The sequence below is a fragment of the Notothenia rossii genome (genome assembly GCF_949606895.1).
Source record: "Notothenia rossii genome assembly, chromosome: 1".
Taxonomy (NCBI): Eukaryota; Metazoa; Chordata; class Actinopteri; order Perciformes; family Nototheniidae; genus Notothenia; species Notothenia rossii.
Window position 1 is genome coordinate 92506396 of NC_136912.1, and position 18510 is coordinate 92524905.

Consider the following 18510-nt stretch of genomic DNA (forward strand, 5'->3'; position numbering starts at 1 on the left):
GGTGCATTCAGATCACACTGCTACCTACCTTCCCTCCTGTAATGACTCTTTCTTCTCTAACCACCTCGCCGCCAGCCAGAGGGGTTTCTGGGACTAATTTGACAGCTGCCACGGCTCATTATCTAATAAAGGGGACAGCTCTTGGCCCTGCAGTTTAAGCCGTGTTAGTGCAGATGTTATTTGTAATAACCTCACACATCGCTGGCTGTCAGCGTGTTATGTTTGGCCCTTTTTCTTTCCTGATGAGCTGTTATTTTATTGGAACTCAGGGCAATATCTGGAGAAGCTCCCTCTTGAGGGAACACAGGGATTTTTTTGCCTTTGCACTAAAACCTGTTTAACACACGACAGGAAAGGGAAAACCCCAAAAGCAGAATAGAGACCCATAAAAGGTACAACTATGAGAACCTATAGTATATGTTAATAATCATAGGAAATTACATTTAAAGCTTAAAGCTAACTTTATTTTTTATTTAACTTGCTATAGTTCTGGAAATGGACGAACATGCTTTAGTCACACAACATGCAGGCGTCCGGTTCATGTACTGATAGTTTTGGGTTGCTGTGTATTATGCTAAATCAAAAATGTTCCCGTCTTTTCTACATAAACATGTGTCCGCTAAAGAGATTCTGAAAGTTTCAGGAAAAAAGATTCTCTCTCTTTTTGTCCTGATCCATTTATATAAAAACCTGTCTGATCAGATTTTGGCCACTTTATGATGTCATAACGATGTTTTGTCTTGTGTAACCATTAGCCAATCAGCAACCAAGGTACCCCCCCACCTTATCACCTGAATCTCCTCCTAGAGCACCATTGTGTTCTTTGTAACCAAATCTCTCTAAGAGGGGCGTGGGGAGGGGTTCCTTATTTTCATCTAAAGTAACAGACAGAGAATCAGCACTTTGGAAACAGGGCTGAAACAGAGGGGATTATGGGTAATGCTGCAATGATCTGTTTGGTGTTTGGAGCCAAACACTTCAGAGACATGTTTGTATATATCTGAGACCTGTGATATATTGATGAAAAACAGTATAATAGGGGACCTTTTAAAGACGAATAAACAGACAAGTAAAAATGGCATTCTTAAAGAAAGGAAACGTGTCTCCTCATTACATGCATAACCAATGAGTTTACCATCCTCTCTCTCTCCTCCCCCAGTCTTCACCATGGACTCCTTCAGCACCAAGAGCTTAGCGCTGCAGGCGCAGAAGAAGCTGATGAGCAAGATGTCCACCAAGAGCATGGCCAACCTGTTCATCGACGACACCAGCAGCGAGGTGCTGGACGAGCTGTACCGCGTCACCAAGGAGTTCACGCGCAACCGCAAAGAGTCCCAGAAGATCATCAAGAACCTGATCAAGATGGTGGTGAAGCTGGGAGTTCTCTACAGGAACAACCAGTTCAACGGAGAGGAGCTCATCCTGGTGGAGAACTTCAGGTAGGAAGCAAGATGAAGGAAAGGAGTAGTTTGATGTTTTGGGAAATTAAGTTTTTTTTGGGAGAATTACCATAGATGAGACTTTCATGTCAGTGCGTTGAGTGCAGAGTAACGGCCCGTCCACACAGCAGCGTTAAAAAAATCTTCCAACGCTTCTGCCCATTCACTTTGAATGGGGTGACGTCACTTTGCACCGAACTGCATTGTGGGAAGCAAAGCTGAGATTTCCAGGCATCTCAGGATTCAAAAGTTGAGCAATGTTCAACTTTTGAATCTTCTCAAGCTTTCGGTGGAAGTGTCAGCCAATCAAATCATATGCCAGTACAAGCATAGCCAATCAAACCGCTGCTTGTGTGTCAGGGGCGGGAGATTCATGTGATTGGTTGTTGGTCGAGCTTCAGACACGCCCGCCGGCAAGCTTTTTCCAAAGCCGCTGTGTGGACGTACCGTAAGAGACAGGAAGCGATTAGCATACTTTAGCTTAACATAACATCGAAAGCAACAGCTGGCATTGCCCTGACAAAGTTAAGAAATACTCCTACCATCACTGATGCTTATCTGCTTTGTTTCATCTGTACACAATACATCAAATAACATGTTAAGGTTAGAGGTTACAGGCCTGAACAATTCTCTAGATAGCCTGTTATTAATCTCCAGACATGAGGAAGTATTAATCAACTTGTATTTCCCCAAATGTTAGAATCAAGAGCTTTTATCACATCCTAATATATTTAAATTACACAAATATAATGTGTTTCAGAAGATGCTAAACCTTGAGAGTAGTCTCGCACGTCTCCACACTTTATTTTAGGAGAAAGTGCTGCCCGAACAAAGCATAATTCTTCACACCAAGGGAAAACAAAAGTAGATCGGGGGTTGTTTTTATTTCTTTAAATCAATTACTAGCATCTCAGGGTACACTAGGCCTAGGATGCAGAATCAATGCCCTTGTAAAGGAAAAACTTTAAATCCCCTTTCGTATTTGACAAATGAAGAGGCGTGGGCACTGCTGCTAATACACAGAATTTAACCAAACAAGCTTTATTAGCATTCGAATAGAATAAGCAATTAGTGTTATCTGTGTATGCCGAAGATCGTGTAACAGCCGTATCGCTGACTATAGCAGCAAGCCTGATTTGTATGTTGGAAGGCAAGTCCTGGCAGTGAAAGGTTGCTAAGTTGGCGGTGTATATATATACCAGTGTTTCCCATACATTGATTATTTTTTATTTTTTTAAGTCTAATGGATAGTGAGGTGGGCTAATGATCGGAAGGTTGCGAGTTCAAATCCTGCCTGGAACACCACTACTAGTGTGCCCTTGAGCAAGGCACTTAGCCCTCAGTTGCTCCAGGGAGAATGTCCCTGTAATTGGTCATTGTAAGTCGCTTTGGAATAAGGCGACTGCTAAATGCCTGAATTGTAAATTATATTTTTGGGAGAATAGACCCCACAGATCCTCAACTCCGGTGTGTCTCACTCATTAACAACGCAACACGAACGTTGTCTACAGTAGCCATGAACTCGCATGTATTTTCTTATTTGAGGGGGATGCGTGGGCCACCCGAATAGGTTAGCACAAATAGAATCAAATTCTGTGGGAAACACTGTATATATTAAAAACAGTATTAAACAACAATAAAGTGTCCCTGGTTGAGAGCCTTCAGAAGACCTGAGGTTCAACTTCTGTGTCCTGCTGATGGAAGCAAATTAAGGAAATTGACTTTTTACATCATTTTATATTTGTCCCACTAAAATAGTCTTACTCAGCTCGGAGGCATGCGAGGCTGAAGTGCACAGTACGGAGATTATATTAGCATGGGGGGGGGGGGGGGGACAACACTACAGCCGACAGAGAGGGGAGTTGTGAAACTTTTTAGACGAGAAGTCACTCGGCAGCAGTTTCTATTTTTACCTCCCTCTGCTGCCCTGACAGCCTCTCTCTCTCTCTCCTCTCGTCTCTCAGGAAGAAGGTCCACACTCTGGCCATGACGGCGGTCAGTTTCCACCAGATCGAGTTCACCTTTGACCGCCGCGTAATGAGCGCCATTCTGAATGATTGCCGCGAGCTGCTGCACCAGGCCATCAAACGCCACCTGACGGCCAAGAGCCACTCGCGGGTCAACCACGTCTTCAATCACTTCGCCGACTGCGACTTCCTGGCCAATCTGTACGGCCCGTCGGAGGTTTACCGTGGACACCTGCAGAGGATCTGCAACGGGGTCAACAAGATGCTGGACGAGGGGAACCTTTGACCTCCGCTTGGCTCCTCAACGGGCATCTTTTACCTCCCAATGTGCAAGATTTCTTTTTTGTTATTTTTAAAGGTGACAATCGTTTTGCATGCGTGTGCCTTTCATCCATAACACTGACAATATCTCAGCTAGTTATTCCAAGAAGAAGTTGCTCTTATCAGTATATTCAGAGATAAGAGCCATGACAACTGTGCCTTTTCTGAAAATAGATTTGAGGGTTTGATCCGTTACAGAATCGAGGCACAGGCCTTCAGTCACGAGGAGCTTTTAATGGACCAAGATGTATTTTGCGAGCAACAGGAGAGGGTGATGTTTTTTGGTTCTTTCCATCTGAATGCTGACCTTCAACAGGCGCCTCACGGGACACCTTTATCCAATATGCAGGATTTCCTTTAGTTTTTTAAAGTTGACAATCGTTTTGCATGTGTGTGCCTTCCCTCCGTAACACTGAAAGTATGTCTGCTAGTTATTCCAAAGTTCCTCCCTCTTCAGACGGACACTGTTAACAGATGTTTTTTCACAGAATCCAGGCACAGGCCTTCAGTCGCCATCAGCTTTTAATGGACCGCAATGTTTTTTGAAGGCACCAGGAGAAGAAAGCAAGTGAATTCCCATCTTTTCTAAATGTCTAAAGTAGTGTTGCTCCTCAACGGGCACCTTTTACGTCCAATATGCAAGATATATTTCGTTTTTTTTCAAGGTGACAATCGTTTTGCATGCGTGTGCCTTTCATCCGTAACACTGAAAATATCTCTGCTAGTTATTCCAAAGTGTCTTCCTCTCCAGACGGACTTTTCCTCACTGTTTTTTCTTTTTTATGAATGTAAAACTTCGTGCTCTTATCGGTATATTCAGGGATAGGAGCCTTGACAGCTGTGACTTTTTATAAACACACATTTTAAGGGCTTGATCTCTTACTTAAAGGAACACAATCCAGGCACAGGCTTTCAGTCTGGAGGAGCTTTTTAAATGGACCAAAATGGTTTTGGGGGCACCAGGAGAAGAAAGCAAGTGAATTCCCATCTTTTTTCTGAATACCGGAGGATATAAAGATTTGTTGTGTTACACTCGATCCCCAATAAGCGCTGCACTGTACTTTCCCGCAAAAATGAAACCATGTGAAACCGTTTTAGTAATCGTGCGTTTTCCAGCAACATGCACTGAACTCTGCAGAGCCCTTTTGTGTCGGATAAAACCCAGCGTCTCCCCTTTAATAGCGTGCTTTATAGCCACAACAAAGATGAAGTATTCAGGTCGAAGAGGAACTGGTGGAATTTGATTACGCCGTGTGTGTGTTTTTTTTAATGTGCCGCTTGGTTAACATCATGCTCAGTGAAAAAACCTCCCAACTGTGTTTATAAACGTCAGAATCTCATTAAGGGGAGCGGCACAATGTGTCACCACCGCTAACGTTTCCCTAGCGTTCTCATCACAGATCACAGTCAAACTACTCATCGTGAGAGAGGTGCGGGGGTATTTATTGTAGGCCGACCTAGGAAGGTAGCATCTCCCTGGTTCCCTCGACAAAAGCATTCTCCATGTGATTTTGGATTATTGCAGCAAATAATCTCTCAAACAAACGTTTACGATACTTACAGGCGTTGATCAGCAGAAAAATCTCCGCACGTGAATGATTTCTGAATTAAGAAGTTAACGTTAGACTGTGAAGGAACCAAAGCAAGATCACATGACTTCACGTAACCACTGCTACGCTAATGTTGCGCGTGATGGCGTTTAGTCGTCTCATTTAGACACTCGTTAGCGACCGCTGTTTCCGGATTATCTATTGGGGGTATTTACTGAAGTATTTTAAGTCATGGAACAGAATTCTCTTCATTTCAAGATTCTAACTAAAAACTCATTCGCAAAACCATTGACTTCCAGACGTGGGAACCAGAAGCGCTAAAATTCTGTTCTGTGACTCATTCCTGCACCTCACTATTGATTTGAAGCCCAGTGTCGGTTTAATAGATGAATCGTCGCTGCCTCAGGTTCATCCAGGAAACCATGGTTTGAATTCTGACAGATTTGAACTCAAAAGGCTTCCCAGGAGCGTTGGGATGAAAGGACGGACCGCAGCCTGCAGCTCGGCGTCCGTGCAAAAGGTCAGGCGGGGTTTTAGTTTAGAGATTAGAGCTCACACAAACAGTACCTGATTGTCCTCTAACGCTGCAATTACACTCCCCACTCGGCGGCGGGATAATAGCCGCTCTCCACCTCGCCTCGCAATATAATGTGACGTAGATCTGTGTCTGTTTGCGCACTGCAAATCCCCTTTATAACAGACAGAAAGAGTGTGGTTATATGAATACTCCTGAAACCTAACATAATAGCTTTTTTTTTCTGTATCACTGAGCCTGTCTGGGAGATTGTTTTGTTCTGCGGCCTCATTTTGTATTCTGTCTGTGTTTGTGTGTTTGTGCGCGTACCTGTGAGAGAATTGGAAATGGAGCCGTGTAATAAGCGCTGTGCTTCTTAAACTTCCTCACTTCATCCACAGCTTCTCCCTGCCAAAGAAACGAATATTAATGCGAGAAACATTACGAAAAAGAAAAACGGTATGCACTTGATAATTTATAGTCACGGTGATCATGAAGATGGTGGCTGTTGTGGGATTTTACTTCAAATGTACCGTATTGGTCCTTTTATGTAACATGAGCATATTGTCATTTGTTGGATTAAACTTTCACTGCATCAAAAAGTAAATCCCTCTGGTTCGATTGAATTGTCTTTAAATGCCATTTTCTCCAATCCCTCCACATCTCAGGGTTAAATCTCCCTCGGTATAAAACCCATGACACACTAAGTAGAAATAACTTAGGCCCCACTTAAGCCCTCAAACTAAGCATACTTATTTTGTTTTTTTCTATTATGTGAATTTGTATTTTTGACTCATGTACATATGATTGTGTCTCTATATTGTATCCAAATATAATACTTTTTTAAAACAATACATTTTGTGTCTTTTGAATATTTTCTGTGGCAGGGTGGGATTTTCCGGGCCCGATCGAAGGGGCGGGCGGGCGGGGGGGGGGAGTAATCTGACTGTGTGACCTGGATTCAGTCGCTCTAAATCCCTTTTTTTTTTCCATCGGACGAAAACCACTAAAAGCAAACAATCTGACAAACAATCCAACTTTGGCTTAGTTTGTTTCCACTTCCTGCGGGGACTTCCTACGGTCAAAGGTAGAACAGGAAATTAGTCAGATGGAAAGACTTCTGTTTTTGGAAAGCAGCCGTTTCGTTAGAAGAGATCCACTCAGAAGCGGGGGGGGGGGTTTAATCTGTCATTGACTGTGCAGACTGGTTATTTTGGTGCGTTCCAGTTGTACTGGTTAGTGGGAATATCTGAGTTCGCCCCCTGAGGTCTGACTTCTTACTGGGAAACTTGGAGATACTTCGCCCAAGATCATCTCCACATATAAACATGAAGAGAACAACTTGATGATATACCATTTGTAGTTTTCTTTTGGATGTTTATTTTCCTATTCAATTTCTATGGTGGCTGACCCACGCAAACACACGTTGTAGGCTCAAAACACTTAAATCAGGAGAACACAATTGCAGCTTCAAATGTGGATGTGTTGCTACGATGTTGTTAATCACAAAATAGAAACTAAAGCGTTGTTATCAAACCGGTATTGCTACAATGGCTAACCCGAGGTCACTGGTAAAGCTGTAAACAAGGCCAGAGGTGGGAAGTAACCAAGTACTGTACTGAAGTACAATTTTGATATAGTTTTACTTTACAATCTGCACAATGACTACTTTTACTGTCGCTACTTTCACTATATTTTGATGATAATACTAACATGTACTTTTACTTGAGTAACATTTTTGAATGCAGGACTTTTACTGTAACAGAGTATTCCTACACTCTGCTACTTCTACTTCTACTCAAGTACAAGATTTGAGTACTTCTACTTTTACTCAAGTACAAGATCTGAGTACTTTTACTTGTACTCAAGTACAAGATCTGAGTACTTCTACTTTTACCCAAGGACAAGATCTGAGTACTTCTACTTTTACTCAAGTACAAGATTTGAGTACTTTTACTTTTACAGAAGTACAAGATATGAGTAATTTTACTTAAGTACAAGATCTGAGTACTTCTACTTTTACTCAAGTACAAGGTCTGAGTACTTCTACTTTTACCCAAGGACAAGATATGAGTACTTCTACTTTTACTTAAGTACAAGATCTGAGTACTTCTACTTTTATTCAAGGACAAGATCTGAGTACTTCTACTTTTACTCAAGTACAAGATCTGAGTACTTCTACTTTTACTTAAGTACAAGATCTGAGTACTTCTACTTTTACTCAAGTACAAGATCTGAGTACTTCTACTTTTACTCAAGTACAAGATTTGAGTACTTCTACTTTTACTCAAGTACAAGATCTGAGTACTTCTACTTTTACTTAAGTACAAGATCTGAGTACTTCTACTTTTACTCAAGTACAAGATCTGAGTACTTCTACTTTTACTCAAGTACAAGATCTGAGTACTTCTACTTCTACTTTTACTCAAGTACAAGATCTGAGTACTTCTACTTTTACTCAAGTAAAATATCTGAGTACTTCTCCCACCTCTGAACAAGGTGACCAACTTTCCTGCGGCCATCTTCGATTTCCAATTTAAATCAGAATTCCTTTATAAGTCCTACACCAGGACATTTACAGCGTTACAGCAAAAGTTGCATAGCAGGTAAAAAAGGCCAGCAAGGATAAAGAGTAAGCTGAATTATTCACAGATGTGGAAGAAGTACTCGGATCTTGTACTTCAGTAAAAGTGGAAGTACCAGAGTGTAGGAATACTCTGTTACAGTAAAAGTCCTTCAATCAAAAATGTTACTGAAGTAAAAGTAGTCATTGTGCAGATTGGTCCATTTCAGAATAATATATATTTAAGTACAGTACTTGAATAAATATGCTTTGTTACTTCCCACCTCTGATTATTTACTAATAGAATAAAGACAAAGAAGTACTAAACCATGTTTTAAAGGTGCCATATTAAGGTGTTGAGACATTACACAAATGTTTGGACATTATAAGACGTTGTGCTTTTTCACATAATTACTGCACAGTGGAGTTTCCAGGGTGATGCAGCACTCGGCCTGCAGCTCACTTGAAAGGCTGCCGCAGCACCCAGAGCCCAATGATCATCTAATGGTCATGCATAATGTTTTTTTTTTTTATGATGTTATGACTGAACTGCTGAGATGTGAGTCCAGTCACGTCCCACCGTGCCTGTGTTCCTTCTCTTGATTTAACGACGTTATCTTCAATGATTCATCGCTGAAGTCCTCATTTCCAGGGTCAGCGTTCAGGAGGTTAAAACTGAAGAAGAAATGTTATTAATACAAGTTGAGGGGCGTTGTCTACAGGGGGGTTGAAGCAGAGTTAGACGTATCTTTAATGGGAGGGGGGATACTATTATAAGATGATCTTTTTAAGGGTAATTTCAAGGCAGTTCATTTAGGAAGTGTTACACTTAAATCGCTATTTCATGTTAGTTAAAGCAGGATCAAAAGTCTTTTATTGAGGGGGTGAAAGTAGAGGTTAGAGTAGAATATAAATTGTAATTAATAAAAGTTGAGGATATCTGCCGGGTCATTCTTAGAGAGGGACTCATTTGATATCTTTATGTTGGGGGGGAAAGCTATTTAAGTGTTCAAGGTCACCTATGATGCTATTTTTAGGCAATAGCCTAATATCAGATCAATACAAATATATAAAAAAACATGTCTATTAAGTGTTTTGCTCAAAATACCAAACAGATCACCCATTCTAGCCATGCCTCATATCCCTCTATTTCACTTCCTGTTTCAAAAGTGCTGATTTGGGGTATAAAGATTTAAAAAATAAAAAATGTATAAAAAATAAAAAAGGCGTGGTCTGAGCTCATGCGGGACCCGGCAGCTACTGTCTACACTAAAAACTGCCGTGATGAAACGCCATATCATGGATTATCAAGGATTCTCTCTGAAACAGTATGGAGCTCAAAGGCTTTCTCTCTTGCCGGTTATACCACAAGGTGAGTTCCTTTTTACTTCCTGCTTCTTCACACACATGCTCTCCAGTACAGGTTAGCTCTGAGTGTTAGCATGCTAATGTAAACACCGACCATATTACGTCCAAAACAGTTGTGCATTGTTTCTGATAGCAACGTTTCTGATAGGCCCGTGGGTCCACATTTCAGATATTACGTCACATCGGACGCAAATCTGGATCAGCTCGGTTGTAGCCCCGTTTTTAGAGATTTGGAAGGGAATCAAAGTTGATCATATTTTGGGGGCTGGGGGTAGAGGACAATTAAGGATAGGTTTGTAAGGTTTGAGCAAAATAAAACATCTAAATGGTTAACAAAAAAATAAGGTTAGAGGACTTAAAATTATTTCATGGTCTTTGAGTAAGGGGAGGGTTGAAGGCTTAAAGGAGAATCGAAAACATTTGAAAAATGAAAGGGAAAGATTCGGTATCATGATGGGGTTGTTTTGTAAGAGGTTCAAGTAGAATTAGTATAAAAGTATTTTTCTTGTAGGGGGTTATAGAGGTGAGAATTTCAGCCTACTTGCGAGAGGATAATTGGTCCCTATTCTTCTCATGTTCATGAGCTTGAGTGTTACATAGTGATGTCACTATTTTCTGGAAGTAAACAAAGGAGTCCAATAGTGTTGCAGGGATGACGTATTAACTCGGAAGTAAGCTGCGCATGGGTTCCCTCGACAAAAAAACAATGAGATTTCTCCATAGGATTTTAGAAAATAGCTCGCTTTGGGAAACGTAGCTGTTGGATAAATGCACGTTTTGTTCAGCAGGATAATATCCACATGTCTACCCTACTTTTATCATTTTCAAATTATAAATCTATCGATTAGATTTATGATAGACTTTTGAAACTACAAGACTTTTACAAAAAAGTAATAGAGATTTTTGTCCAGAAGGATAGTCAAATGGACTTCATCTTCAAGTCAAGGTAAGACCAACATTTTATTGAAAATGGGATCTTACTAAGAGAGAACAATTCAATATGTAAATGATCAAATTACATTTTTCGGGTATCTTTTTGTCGAACTGTCTGTTTAAAATTAATCGAAGCATCAGGAAAAGCTTTTGAAGATAATATTATATTTTGATTTAGGTCAAAATATAATATTTGTAAACCTGAAGAGTCAGTGCCTCAGCAGCCATGAGCGTCACTGCAGAAGCTTATAGACATCTAAGTTGTTTTTGCCCCATCACTTTTGTACATATAAAAACGCCACTGGTAATATCCAATGATTAGAGACTGTTTTGAGAATTGCAATACATTTATTTTCATTATGTTATTTATTTATGATTATTTTTAGGCTCAGCAAAGGTTTGTTGTCAGTTTGTATAGGTGTTGCTATCTGCTTCTTTTTTTTGAGCGTGTTTCTACAATCAGAGAGTTACAAGGGTCTGTAAATGCAATGAAAACAATTGGCCACAGCAAATCATTGATATAAAAAATGTAATTTTTACTTTTGAATACTTCAGTACAAAGGATGTATTGAATCATTTAAGTGATATATGTGTACACATATAAATCATTAGTCAAAACAGGGCTAAATTTGATCAAATTATAAAATGTATATTTCGCAGATAAACCTAGTAACCCCGCCCCCTTAAAAAAAACGTCTCATTTGAACGGCTCTCGCAAAGGAACGAGGGGTACAGAGTTTGATTGAAGGGCAATCCGAAAAACCCTTCTTTAGGCTTTCTCGTTTTGCCCTAGTTTTGGGGTGTTCACATTTACTCAATGAACCAAACCTGGAGGTGAAAGGTTCAAGGTTTCGAAACAACTGGTCTGTATGATCTAGGTCTAGGATTAAGACACCCTAAAACACTACAGCCCAACGTGGAGCTCGAACCCACGACCCTGAGATTAAGAGTCTCATGCTCTCCTAGAGACGGCTCCCATAATTCCCGTCACTAGTGTTCGGCGTAATGACGTACAACGTCCTCGACAACTTCTCTAGTCCTACTCAGCCGCTTGTTAACAACCATTGTGTCAACTCTTCAGAAATCACCAGTGGGGTCACTGCTGATGGATTTAATGTCGTAGAACAAAACGTGATCCGTCTCTTAAATGTGTCTCAACCACAGACCTTATTTCAGCTATTTTCCAAAACCCTACGGAGAAATCCCATTGTCTCTGAGACGAGGGAACCGGTAGACCATTTACATGCACTAAAGCCTATATACGACACTACAGGAAAAGGACAACCACAAGAAGCATAATAGACCAAACCATTAATAATCGTATGGGTTGATGATAACAGTTGAAGATCATTTCCCAGAAGCTGTCTGTGTGGGAGATAAAAGCCGAATTATAAAAGTTGAGAATTTCTGTTTCCTAATATTTTGTTTGGCGTCTCTCTCAAACACTTTCTGGAATTAAAACTTGTAAATGACGGTCACGACGTGTTTATCAGCAAAGTGACTGAAGGAGCTGCTTCCACTGGGGCGTAATTATCTTTCCTCCGTAATGAAGAGACTACAAAGAGCCGGCCGCGTCCCAGAGAGGGTGGGAGGACTTCCACTTCACTGAGCTCAGATTACAAAGTCTCTCACTCTCATACACAGAAATACACAAAGAGGAGCTATTGTGGCCTCTCAAATGCAAACATTGACTGACTTTTCTTCATTTTCATGTACATTTTATATTTAAAAAATAATAATAAATCACCCATTTCTCACTTTTTTAAGAAATGTATTTTATTATTTATGTTTTTTAACCCTCCTATTGTCTTCTTTCCCCCCCTTACTTTGGTGTTCGCGGTCAAATTTGACCGGTCCTTTTTTAACTGCTATTACATTAACACAAAAACCATTAATCATCACCACATTTCATTTAACACCCTTTCAAACTGTACATATTGAATCAGACTACTGGTATACATGAAAAACTGAAGTAAATATACAAAGAACAGACACTGAACGTATTGTGTGTGCCAGGTGTGATCCATGTGGGGGGAGGGGCACATAAGAGCGGGGAACACATCGTGTGTGTGTGTGTGTGTGTGTGTGTGTGTGTGTGTGTGTGTGTGTGTGTGTGTGTGTGTGTGTGTGTGTGTGTGTGTGTGTGTGTGTGTGTGTGTGTGTGTGTGTGTGTGTGTGTGTGTGTGTGTGTGTGTGTGTGTGTGTGTGTGTGTGTGTGTGTGTGTGGGTGGGTGGGTGGGTGGGTGGGTGGGTGGGTGTGGGTGGTGTGATCTGATCCGGATGGTTACTAATTCCTTTTCTTTATGGCGGTCATTTTTGACCGTGAACACCATGGGTGTTACGAAGTTGACTAAATCATCCAAAATTCAATGAAAGTGGTGATCAGCAATTGTATGTGTTCAAATGTCTACTGTGAAGGATATCATAAAGCCTTAATGCAATCGAATGTAAAACAGAAAAAGTTATGATTGATGAAAGTAGTACATCGGTCAGATTTGACCCGAAGACCAAACCATGGATCAATTTGACTAAATACACTATTATCATAAGAGTGTATTAAGTGTGTAGTGTAGTATTAAGGCCCTGAATACTTCCTTTAGTGGCAACAACTGAAAAGAATTCCACTTTTTCACGATATAAGAATCATGATATGAGATATGAAGGTATACTTTATCCCTTTGTTGATATGCAGTACAATTGAAATACCCACATGCAGAAAAAGGACCTTTAGTCATTAAGCCCAAATACTTAGCAACATCTAAGTCAAGGTCAAACCCAACTAGTACAGAATGAGTGATTCTCCTGCCTCTCTTTGCTCATGTTAACCTTTATCAGGGAGTGTTTGATGGCTCGTTGGTTTTGGCTGCAGCGACCGTCTGTCTGTCAACACGAGAGCAAACAGAGAGTGTTTGAGTTCAGGGCGAAGCTGCAAACCACAGGCCGTTGTTTTCAAACCGATCAAACAGCAGGCAGAGCTCTCTCACACACACACACACACACACACACACACACACACACACACACACACACACTCATATTCAGCTATCAGGGAGGTGCATCAGCGTATGAGGGGAATACTCACATCACTTTTACTCTATTACACGTGTTTATCAACTCACTACTGTATATATTTTAATATACATGCTTGTACATAATTATTGCAATTTATTTTAGTACCACTTTTATTTCTATAGGTTTGTATAAATATATTTTAATTTATATGTGTATTCATATATATTTTGTTATCTTATTCTATAAATATGTAGATATACATATTGTCACATATTGTTCCATAGTGTGATTCACGAAAGTAATTTCTTCACAAAACATAGATTTTGGTACTGTTTACATTTAAAGACAAGTCTACTATTAATTAAATTAGACTAACCTACTGTAATACTTAATTGTATTCTTACACCCGCGCTTCTATTGGCTAGCGCTCCAACACATTGTACGTGATAAGGGGCGGGACATCGCCAAGCGGTCGACCAATCACAACAGCTAACCAATCAGAGCAGACTGGGCTCTGGTTTCAGACAGAGGGTGAAAAGAGGTTCAGCAGCACAGGCAGTATGAGAGAAATAAAGAGCTTTTTGAGCCTTAAAGCTTTGAGACATGTCCCAGTAGAGACACTTAAAACAATAAGGACCTGAAAATGAGCAGAGTAGAGCCCCTTAAACATAGAGAAGATAAAGTATAAAGGTGCTTTTACGATGATTACTTTAAGTATGGTTTGGCTGATTATACCAACAGCCGCCAACACACCAAGTACTTTGCCGTACTTAGTTCCCAGCACTAAGTTCCCAGCACTTAGTTCCCAGCACTTAGTTCCCCCATGGAACTAAGAGCCGATCGCGTTCACACCGGAATAAGTTCCTTGAGGGAAGATTACGCAAATGAAGCCGCTGACGTCACTTCTTCTTCTTCTGCTTTGGGTTTACTGGCAGGCCGCAAACAACTTCACGGCGTATACTTCCAGCCGAAGTCCCCGGAGTTAGGGACTGGCTTCAGTAGAAGCTGCTGGGACTCCCAGCAGCTTCTACTGAAGCCTTCCGAGTAAATCACCTAAACGCCGACACCTCCTCATCTCCACCGCTCCCATGTTTTCTTTTGTGTTGCCATAAGTTAGTGTCTCTCCGTTGGTGCGCTGGGCTAATGCTAATGCTAATAATGCTAATGCCAGCAAATACAATGGCGGCTTCACAAAACTTTTCAGTGTTTTACGGGGCGTGGTTTGCAATTCACCCAGCCAATCAGACATTGGTACTTTTTTCTCCACAGAAAAGTACCTGCTCTCTAGCAGGCACTAAACATGGGGGTAAAAGTTCTCTGAACTAAGTTCTCTTTTTGGTTTGAACGCAAAATTCCAGGCACTAACGGAACTAAACGGGAAAAGTACGGGTAAAAATGTGAAAGCGCCTATTGTACTTTACCTTAACATTTCCAATGCAGGACTCTTTACGAGGGGTTTTAGTACATTTCTCTTAAGCTTCTGACTACGTCTTCCACCCTCTGCTTTAAGTAGAAATCACACCAGGCCTTTTCTGACCTTTCTAACACTTTTACATCTCCTCTCCACACCGACCTCATGTAGGCTAGCTGTTGGCGGAGCTGCTTATTATGTATGACTCTGCTTTTGTAGTCCCTCCACATCATTTCTCATCCCGTATGCTGAAAGCTGCTCTCCCCTCCGGCAAGCAGCGCCATGACAGTCAGGAGGAAGTAAGAAGTCTTTCAAAACTATTTTCCTCATCCTCCCATTTTCTCCCTCTCCGCGTCCTCAGAGAGCACCTGACTGACGAGTTCTTCAAGGATGAAAAGCACCGAGGAGGGGAATCCAGAGAAGCTCAAATAAAAACACTCGTGAGAGGACGGGGAAGACACTGCTGAACACACACACACACACACACACACACACACACACACACACACACACACACACACACACACACACACACACACACACACACACACACACACACACACACACACACACACACACACACACACACACACACACACACACACACACCCTGAGGATTAGCACCAGCATGCCACTGGACACTTCAGGGAAGACAACATCTGCTCACTTCCATATTTCTAAATCTGCAGCAAAAAATTAAAACAGAAGCACATTGTGTTCTCAGGAAACTCACTCACACATAAAATCATCTCCATACCAGAGAGGAAGACATATTCAGAGCCTCTACTGAGGTAAAAGTACCTGTACTACACCGTAAAATACTCTGTTACATGAACAAATCCTGCATTGGAGAAGTAAATTAAGTCAGTATAATAAGCTAAATGTACTCTAACTATTAAATGTAAAAGCAAAATACCATATTTTTACTAGAAATCTAACCATACAAAAAGTAAGGAGGTACAATTATAATATGGCAATTTGCTTATAAAAAAAAATAATAATATTATTTTAAATAATTAAAAGTAAGTATCAGCAAAATACACAAAAATATCCAATGATTCAAAATTATTTAAAAATTATTGTAAATGTTAAATAAAGTATTGAATATAAACACATTAAGAGGAATTCAGTTGTATACCAAGTCATTCAAACTAGCTGCACCTTTACCAGCTTTGAGAACGCTTTCATGATCAATCATTATAAAACATATCATATATATTATTCTGAAATGAACCAATCTGCACAATGACTACTTTTACTGTCTTTCACTATATTTTGATGATAATACTTTTCTACTTTCACTTGAGGAACATTTTGAATGCAGGACTTTTACTGTAACAGAGTATTCCTACACTCTGGGACTTCTACTTTTTCTTAAGTACAAGATCTGAGTACTTCTACTTTTACTTAAGTACAAGACCTGAGTACTTCTACTTTTACTCAAGTACAAGACCTGAGTACTTCTACTTTTACTCAATAACAAGATCTGAGTACTTCTACTTTTACTCAAGTACAAGATCTGAGTACTTCTACTTGTACTTAAGTACAAGATCTGAGTAGCCTACTTCTTCCACCTCTGCTCTCTCTCTCTCTCTCTCTCTCTCTCTCTCTCTCTCGCTCTCTCTCTCTCTCTCTTTCTGCTTGAATAATTTCCCCCAGGAAACTGAATCTGCAGCAAATTGACCAAAACAAGGAGGGGGGGGGGGAGAGACAGGAGGCGATGGACACAGTTACACTGAGGCCATCTGCTGTCTGCTGACTCCCCCCCCCCCCCAATACTACCAACTGTTACACCGATATTGATAATATCATGACTGAGAGAAAAAAGGCTTCACATTGGAGAGTTTTCCATGTAAGGAACACTGTGAAAGCATTGAATGGTTCAGTTATTATGCTCCAAACAAAAGGAGTTTGTTAAGGGTTAATAATTAGTACATTATAAGTATTTTGTTTTTGCTTTAGCAGCTGCAACATTCATGTGATTTTTCGCAGGAATCCAATAATATAATATCTATAATTCTGAAATCGTCCTGGGTCCATAATTATTTATGTTCTATACTTTAGAAAGATTTCAATTTAGATTTTTTGTTTCTTATTTGTAGTAATACATGGCATGCGTATTACTGGAGTAAAAGATCTGAGTAATTCTAAATCATTGCTGATTTTTCGTCCGTCAATCACACTCACCAACACTCCCTCAATCACTCTCACTCACACACACAGAACATGAATTGCCGATAATGGAAGCCATAAGGGAAACTGGACTACATCACTGAGAGCTACTTATTAAATCACTTTGACTTCATAATGGGCAGTGATTGTGTGAATAGCTGCCGTTTATTAATAGAACGCACAACGATGGGGGCTGATTGGAGGGGCATGAAGCCAAAGCCTTGAAAATATACATGGAAACACACACACACACACACACACACACACACACACACATACACACACACATACACATACACATACACACAAACACAGTCAATTAAGTAAGCATGTCCTTGGTTCCTTCCAAAAAGTCAATGGGATTTCTCCATGTGATTTTGAATAATTGCAGTAAATAATCTTTCTGTCAAACAATCGTTTATGATTCTTACACGTTTTGTTCAACAAGAAAAATCTCCACATATTAACACCACTTTATGATTTCTGAAGTAACCGCTATGCTAAAGGTGGCTAACGTTAGGCAATAAAATAACTGCAGCACGGTCACATGATTTCACGTCACCACCGCTAAGCTAAAGGTGGCTAACGTTAGGCAATAAAAGAACTATCCTGGCTCCAAAATGGTGGAATGAGCTCCCCATTGAAATCAGGACAGCAGATAGCTTACACATCTTCCGACGCAAACTGAAAACTCATCTCTTTAGACTCCACTTCGAGCGATAGAATTACTAACAAAGCACTTATATACTAATAAAGGGCTGGCTTTCTAAATGCCAGTTGAGTAGCACTTGAAATGTTTGGCTCTATGAAACCTGATGTACTTATATGATTCTGTTTTCTTCAAGGTTGTATCTTCCTGGTCGAATGCACTTATTGTAAGTCGCTTTGGATAAAAGCGTCAGCTAAATGCAATGTAATGTAACTACAGCACGGTCAAATGATTTCACGTCACCACCGCTAAGCTAAAGGTGGCTAACGTTGGGCTATAAAGGAACTACAGCACGGTCACATGACTTCACGTCACCACCGCTAAGCTAAAGGTGGCTAACGTTAGGCAATAAAAGAAATACAGCACGGTCAAATGATTTCACGTCACCACCGCTAAGCTAAAGGTGGCTAACGTTAGGCAATAAAAGAACTACAGCACGGTCACAGGATTTCACGTCACCACCGCTAAGCTAAAGGTGGCTAACGTTAGGCAATAAAAGAACTACAGCACGGTCACGTCACGTCACCACCGCTAAGCTAAAGGTGGCTAAC

At 40.5% G+C, this 18510-nt stretch overlaps 1 protein-coding gene and 1 long non-coding RNA gene across 2 annotated transcripts in view; one reads left to right on the forward strand and one right to left on the reverse strand.

Moving 5' to 3' along the window:
• The window catches only part of tnfaip8l1 (tumor necrosis factor, alpha-induced protein 8-like 1), a 30181-nt gene extending 23536 nt beyond the window's left edge, over nucleotides 1-6645 (forward strand). Inside the window, exons 2-3 of the mRNA XM_079692493.1 lie at nucleotides 1160-1439; nucleotides 3404-6645. Of these exons, the coding sequence (XP_079548619.1) occupies nucleotides 1168-1439; nucleotides 3404-3692 (561 nt within the window). The 5' untranslated portion in view covers nucleotides 1160-1167 and the 3' untranslated portion in view covers nucleotides 3693-6645. The remainder of the gene's footprint in view (nucleotides 1-1159; nucleotides 1440-3403) is intronic.
• Nucleotides 1-18510, reverse strand: part of LOC307046230 — a 49524-nt gene that overhangs the window by 13952 nt on the left and 17062 nt on the right. The gene's annotated exons all lie outside the window — the stretch shown is intronic.